Below are 8,051 nucleotides of genomic sequence, written 5' to 3' on the forward strand. Positions count from 1 at the left end.
TGCCATACAGGAAACTCGTAACAGTGAACCATCCTAAGACGCAGGTCCAAGCGCAGGTTGCGACTGGTTACTTTTTATTTTTACAAACACGCTTCTCGCCTGTTCAATACGGCTTTTGATTTCTTGGACAGCGTCCCACTCGGCATTAACCAGGCACTACAGGTATTTGAACCTGTTGCACCTCTCGATCTGTTCGCCGTTCAATGTGAGGGCAGCATGGACAGTAGCCCGTTTTGATATCACCAGCAGCTTTGTCTTTTTTACATTGATGTTGATGCCGTACCTCCTACTCGTCGAGCCAACTCTGTCAAGCAAAGCCTGTAACTCTTTCGGAGAAAATGCGATCAGCACAGTGTCATCAGCATACTTGATATTATTGATAAACTGACCATTAATGGATATTCCTTCGGTGGCTTCTTCCAATGCTTCTGCCATTATTTTTTCCGAGTAAAGATTGAACAGAGTCTGTGACAGTACGCATCCCTGCCTGAAACCACGCCTGACTTTGTTGGTTTCATCGTCCTCGACCAACACCGATGCCACCTGCCTCCAATACAACTCAGCAACAGCACAGATCATTTCTCTCATCTATTCCGACCCTTCTGAGAATTTCTACAAGATTGTCATATCTGACCCGATTAAATGCTTTTTTGAAGTCAACGAAGCAGGTGTAGACGTCGCAATGTCTATTTGTATCTAAGCATCTTTGCACTATAACTTGAAGTCCAAAAAGGGCATCTCGGGTACCAAATCTGTTTCTAAATCCGAACTGTTTCATTGATATGTATTCATCACATTGCCTGTATATCCGTTTCAGGATAATCTTCAAGTACACTTTTAGTATGTGGTTATTAGGCTGATCGTCCTGTGATCCTCACATTTTGAAGCATTTGGTTTCTTTGGTAGAGTAATGAAGTATGACTTGAGTCAATCGTTGGGACACTCGAGTACACTTTATTGAAGAGCTTGGTCAGGAGTCTCACGCCGTCATCGTCGAACAGTTTAAGCATCTCGCCATGAATATTGTCTGGGCCCGGAGCCTTCCCGTTGTTGAGTTGTTTGATGGCGTATTCATTGCACATTTTGGGTCCAGTGGTTGCATCGTCCGCTCCATGCAATTCATTTTTCATATTGTAGAACAGCTCCTCGACGTATGCCTTTCACACACGTTTTTTTTTCATTCAGATCACTACCGGGGTTCCCATCTCGTCCACCAGAGATGTAAGTGGTCTTCCTCTCTTCTTTGACATCACGAATCTTTTTGTAAAGGTTGAAGGCGTCATACTGGTCCTGTAACTCTTCCAATTCTCTACATCTTTTTTCCTCTCTACGTTCTTTTGCTTCTCTAACTTTTTTCTGTATAACCCGGTGTATTTCTCTGTATTTTGCTCGATCGACGCTTAGCCACTTCTTTCTTCCATCAACCCAAGAATTTCGTCCGTCATCCATTCTTTGTGCTCCCTTCTTTCAGCTTTCAAGTGTCTTTCATATGCTTCATTGAAAATTTTCCTCACCTGCCGCCATAGTCCGTCGACGCCATACGCAAGATCAGCGATTACTCTCTTCCTTATCTTTTTTTCTTTTGTCTTTTGGAAAGTCAATAATGATTTTTTTGCACTTTTTCACCACTTTTTTCACCACCTTACATATACTTGGCCGACAACAGGATTGTGATCCGATCCAATCCAATATCCGCTCCCGGTAAATTTTTTACACACCTGACAGTGTTGCGAAACCTTCTGTTGATCATAAAGTAATCAATCTGGTTGCGCACATGTACAACCTTCTCGTCGGCAACTGAAAGAACGTATTTGCAATAACCAAGTCCTCTTTCTGGTAGAATCGTACCAGCCGCTCGCCTCTTATTCCTTTCCCCCAGGCCCCACTTTCCAGTGACATCACTGCATAGTCCAGCCCCTACTTTGGCATTGAGATCATCTATTACTATAGTAACCTCTTCACGTTTTGTCAACTTCAGTGTAGCTTTCACATCTTCGTAGAATCGCTCCACTTCCTCGTCGTCCCTGTCGACAATTGAAGCGTAGACCTGAATCATGTTGACATTTACGTGTTCACTGAACTGCAACAGCGTCACCCAATCAGACCGCGGGACGACTGCGAACGGCTGCATCTACCCGATTTGTCACGATGAATCCTCTTTAATAGTTGGGCACATTGTCAGCAAAATATATTTTACATTTAGACAAACTGTATCTACCATTTTCACTCCATCTCATCTCACAAACTCCTAGAATGTCCATTTTCAATCTTCTCATCTTTACAATTGCACTCTTCACCTTTGTCATATTATACAAGCTCCTCGTGTTCCATATTGCGACTTTTATCGCTGTATTTCTCCTCCCAACATTGTTCAAATCCGTTTCCCCCGAAGATCCGATTGGGGGACTTGAAACTCCAGAATATTTAGACTTAAACAATGCCATGATGATTATACAAGGAATTATATAATGCAGTGGTTTTCCGTTGTCTTCTGCATCCTTATGGTTGGTTCTCCATTGAGTTCCTCCGCCTTCAGGACCAATGCTATTCAGATCCATAGGTGAAAGGGTGCCTAGATGGGTTTTGGTGGCATTTCCTCTGACCACCGGACCATCACCCGCCGCCAGAGTTCTTACTCCTGAAGTCATTGACTCATGGGAGGGGGTGGTTATTTACCGTCGCCTGCATTCGGCGTTGAAATGCTGGCTGTACAGTCTACTCCATTACTATAGCGAGATTACTTGTACAGACACGGTAATGCATCTTATATTGGGCAAACTAAACGCCACTTAGTAATACGAATAAAAAAGCATATGAGCGACATTAAAAAGAATGAGAGTGAATATCCGGTGATTAGTAAGCACAGACCTACTGTAAATCATGACTTTGAGTGGGAAATCCTTTGAGTATTATATATAAAAAAAACAAAAGAAAAAGAGAGATTGCCGAGATGTTCTTCATAAAAAGGAATGAGAATTCAATTAACTTACAGAAAGATACTGAAAACTTGAACATACTATCTGAATCGCGTCTTTTCCCTATTTCTATCCTTCTTACTCTGTCCCTAATCTCTTCATAGTTTAATACATAATCTATCACCGTATTACCCCTATGTACGTATATTCCTCTTCTTTATCCTTCTTTACCCTTCCATCAAAATACTCCACCCTGTCATTTCTATAAATTCCGTCTCTCTTCCTCATTAATCTTGTCTTTTGACTTCCTTAAACTGTCTTCCTCTCCTTTCTCTCAATCTCTCCTCTTTACTCCTCTCCCTAGTTTCCTGTCCAGACATTAAAGTCCCCACCTATTATCGTTAATCATCCCTTCCTTCTTCTCTTCCATCCTCTAATACTCTGTAACTTCTTTTCCATGTTCCCATTTACGTAATTCCCTCCCAGACAACACGCATGTCTAAAAGACATCTTTAAGACGTCTTAAAAGAGACGTCTTTGAGACTTTATTAAAAGACGTCTTTATGACGTCTTAAAATCGTCTTATTTTAGACGTCTCTCTTAAGACGTCTAAAATACGTCTTTTTAAGACATATTCTTTGAGACGCCATTTAGACGTCTTTACGACGTCTGAGAAAGACGTTTTTAAGACGTCGAATGACGCACATAACCAAATCTGCCGTGTGATGCGATCAAGTCGATCGACGTGCTTATCCCGTATCAATTTTTGAACTCTTGCACGTATCGCGTGTGTGTTGGGACGTTTTGTCCCGGTTTGCTGTGTAACGCAGCCGAGTGTGGATACGTTAATACAACACAACTTTTTAACTCTCGTACGTATCGCGTGTGTAGGCTGTTATTGGAAATAATTAACCTTTCTGACAACATTTCTGACAACAGTTTTTGACAATTAATAAACCGGACGATAATAGTGTTGCGCTTAAGTTGCTGTAAAATATGTGACTGAATCCAGTATCTCTGTAAAATTCTGTAATTTCCAATCACGAAAACATGAAATAAAATTGAAATATATAATATAAAATTTTTTATTTATAAAAAAACTTATCTTAATAATAAAATAAAAATAATGAAATATAAATATAAAGTATTTTGTTTAAAATAATAAAAAATAAAAAATAATAAACCTAGCTTTTGGAATCCTTGGTGGAAAAATTTTCTACAAAATTCTAAAAAACTACAAAAATTTACAAAAGTGTGTTTCAAATTTAGCATTTTTCTGTAAAAACTACAAAAAAATGCCAGAATTGGAACACTTTTGTAAATTTTTGTAGTTTTTTAGAATTTTGTAGAAATTTTTTCGCCAGGGATGTCTAAAATAATTTTTATATAAGACGTCTCAAAAACGTCATAAATAAAAAAAATTAGACGTCTTTTAGACGTCTTAAAGACGTCTTAAATCGGGTCATAAGACGTCTTAAAGACGTCTCAAAGACGTCTTTCTGATAGTTTTATAAGACGTCTTATAGAAATATAAGACGTCTTTTAGACGTCTTTAAGACGTCATAATGTTCTCTGGGCTACTACCCTTATTTTTTTCATACCTAATTTTATTAATTAACTTTTCTGAAACGCGCCCCTTGCCTCCTCTCTTGTCTCCTCTGCTAAGCCCTCTCCCTTCCTTTTCATAAATAGTTTTTCGATATTTACCGTGCTCCCGTCTCTCTCTTTCTCTCTCTCTCTCTCTCTCTCTCTCTCTCTCTCTCTCTCTCTCTCTCTCTCTCTCTCCTCTCTCTCTCTCTCTCTCTCTCTCTCTCTCTCTCTCTCTCTCTCTCTCTCTCTCGCACGCACGCACGCACGCACGCACGCACGCACGCACGCACGCACGCACGCACGCACGCACGCACGCACGCACGCACGCACGCACGCACGCACGCACGCACGCACGCACGCACGCACACACACACACACACACACACACACACACATTCCTCTCTACCTTCTTACTTACCCCCTGCCCGTTCTCCATATTGCGTCTTTTAGGATCTTCTGCTCGCTCACTTTGTTTTCTTTCTATCACTACTCCCGGCCTAACCATCACCTGCCCCATCCACTGCCCCATCCACTGCCCCAAAGCTTTTCAATCACCTATCCCTTCGCTCTGACCCTCACTCATTTAAAAAGCATCCCGATAAGGAAAAGCGCATAAGATAAATATACAATACAAATAAAAATAAAATCTAAATTTTCATTAATTTTATGATCGTAGAATAATTCAAGATAATCTGATATAAAAAGCAGGCTAGTACATGCGATGTACGTGGCTGGAACAAGTGTGCTGTGAAATCGTGATGCCGCGCTGCGCCGATTTTTATCATTTTTCGTCACCGAAATACCTCCACAAAAAATTTGGAAAAAATATGAAGTTTTTTTTTTTTTCTCTCTCCCTTAATTAAAGTTGTGTCTTCAGAATATAATCTTAAAAAATTTTTTCTAAGAATTAAAAAATTTTTATCCGTATTTTTTGTCAGAATTTCTCCCAAAAATTTTTTTATGATCTTATTAACATTCATAACATATTTTTTTCGTCAAAAGTGGTTGAGTTGTTTTCGAGAAAAACTATTTTTTTTATTTTGCTTTTCCTCTCCATGACTCCTAAAAAAAGTGTTATTTTAAAGTTAATATTTCCAGGATTTTTTAATTACATGGATGTCAATCAGTACCAATTTGAATTTGTTACGTGCGAGAGTACTTTTTATATTCTTGATTCCCTTAGGCCCTTTATTTAATAAACTATCTATCGTTAATTTAAGAATGTTGAGTATACATTAATTTTCTTTCAAATCTTCTCTTATATATTATAAGCTTTAATTATTAAAACTCTATTATTATATAATTATTAATGTGTTCTAATTAATTTGCTTGAAAAAATTTAAATTGCAGATGACAATAAGGAAAACTTTGAGCGACTTCAAACGGACACATTACAATGGTTGGACAGGGCATGCCCAGTGCTTTACAGAAGAGCAACTAGCTGTTTTGCAAGATTTAATGGTACCACCACCGCATTATGCTTAATTGGGGATGAAATTTTACATTATAATTTAATAATATGGTGTATAATTGCAGAATTGACTATTGTAATATTGATTAAAATGAAAATCATATCCATGAAAAATGTACTCTAACCATTAAAAATTTAACATGTGACATGAAATTTATATATTGCGTTGAGACACTTTTTCACACACTCAATTCACTCATACTCACTCGTAGAAAGAATGCAAAGCGAGATTTCAGAAGAACACCAACTTTATTAAACGGAACGGAAGTAAATTTACGCCGCATTCTCCACAGCCCATCACAGAACTGTCACTTTTTATTTATTTACAAATATGTGTCGCTATTAAAATTATCCCGGCAACTGGCCGATCAATACTTTTGTTTATTTACAAATATTCATTGCTACCAGAATTCTCCCGACCGATCGATATTATTGATCGGTTCATCATCTGACTCGTGCTCGAGAAATATACTGAGGCGCGCGTAACAATATTTTACGCATGTAAAGTCCCCCCTCTACTTTTCCAAAGTTCACGAATTACAGTCTATCTTGAGTTCTGTATTACTTGGAATAAAGAGTTTTTGATAACAGTTTTGTTCAAATGATAAGCAAAAGCAACATTACAAGTAGGATACGCGACACAGGAGAAGCATGCGAACAGATTTGCACCTCTCTATTACAAAACTAGTATAGTATTATACAATAGAAGTAGAAAACAAACTCCAAATAATAAATATCGGTACTAGTTGTTATCCAGAAATAAATATAACAAAAAAAGTAAGAAAAATTCCACAAGTCTAAATCATTTTACAAGGCGGTATATGCTATAATACTTTTGCTTGTAATTCATGATGTATCCTATTTTGTGTAGATTTGCTAATTTTTTTAATATCTTATTTGTAGTTTATTGTAGACTCATCTATTTGGTAAGGCGAAGATTTAATATAAATATATTTATTTATTACTGATCAAAGTAATGCATTATAAGTACACATTGGAGGTATACACATCAATATTGGTAGTGAGGAGTCTAAATTGTATAATTATTCGGAAAAATATATTTATAATGTTTTTTTTGCTCGTTTTTTTTTTTTTAAACAATAGAATAAAGAAGGAGGACGGATGAGCTACGATTTCGGCTCCTTCTGGATTTTATTGTAAATTATCAGAAACAATTTCTTAATACATAAGATACTAAATTAAGATATTTTTAGCCTAAATGTTCAACGTGGTCGTTATCTTGTTTAAACCTAGAAATTCGTATTTGTGGGTGATCTATATGCAATTCGTGATATGCATAATGAAAGCATGAGAGCAAGGAACTTTTTATTTGAAGCAAAAGATATTCGAGAGAAATTCATTTTTTGAGAGAGAATTCGTTATTTTCTTAGACTAGGTGCAATTGCATGGTGGTAAAAGTTAGCTTTCAGAAGGCAACAAATAAAGTTTCACTGTATTTTATTTTCATGCACGAGCCGAAGGCTAGTGTGTTTACCCGTACGAGTAGAAATTTCGCACATTTTTGTTACCTATGCATTGTTATTTTTTGTTACCTATGCATTGAAGTATAGTCCTTCAGTGCTCTTGTATTCTTACAAATCAACAGATGCCAAGATTAGGTTATGTTTGCGAAAGCAATGAAGCATCGGTAATTCTGCGAGTTATAATCTCAAGTAGGCTACAAACACGTTTTAGGTCTAAAACTAAGGGTATTGGCTATCCCTATGTTCAGATCAGTGGTGACAGTGTTATAAAATCGTGGAAGGAGTACTTTTTTCACACCATCTGTTAGGGGCACAAAACAGTGAAGTAATAGTTTACTTGCGTGAGACTGCAATAAAAAAATTATTACAATAAGAAAAGATAATTTAAAATGTCATTTTTTGGTCAAAGCAGAACTTAAAGGGATCCCCCAGATAACAAAATGTCTGCACAGTAACTGCACAGTGCTTGCACGCGTGCTTAATAATCGTCACAGTGTGATTGCACAGCACCATGCAGATACGTCCTCTTTTGAGACTCATATCGCTCGCACACGTGAGTGCCGCACGCGTGCGGGCGATAGGAGCCTCATG

General features: G+C 37.6%; 1 protein-coding gene across 2 annotated transcripts in view; it reads left to right on the forward strand.

Annotated features, from left to right (window-relative positions):
• Positions 1-6,350, forward strand: part of LOC105836804 (proteasome activator complex subunit 4B) — a 165,073-nt gene extending 158,723 nt beyond the window's left edge. For both annotated transcript variants that reach the window (XM_036292035.1, XM_012681093.3), the window contains one exon: positions 5,856-6,350. In XM_036292035.1, the coding sequence (XP_036147928.1) occupies positions 5,856-5,990 (135 nt within the window). In that variant the 3' untranslated portion in view covers positions 5,991-6,350. The remainder of the gene's footprint in view (positions 1-5,855) is intronic.
• Positions 6,351-8,051: the final 1,701 nt, after the last annotated feature.

Source organism: Monomorium pharaonis, chromosome 1, assembly GCF_013373865.1.
Source record: "Monomorium pharaonis isolate MP-MQ-018 chromosome 1, ASM1337386v2, whole genome shotgun sequence".
In the NCBI taxonomy this organism is placed as follows: Eukaryota; Metazoa; Arthropoda; class Insecta; order Hymenoptera; family Formicidae; genus Monomorium; species Monomorium pharaonis.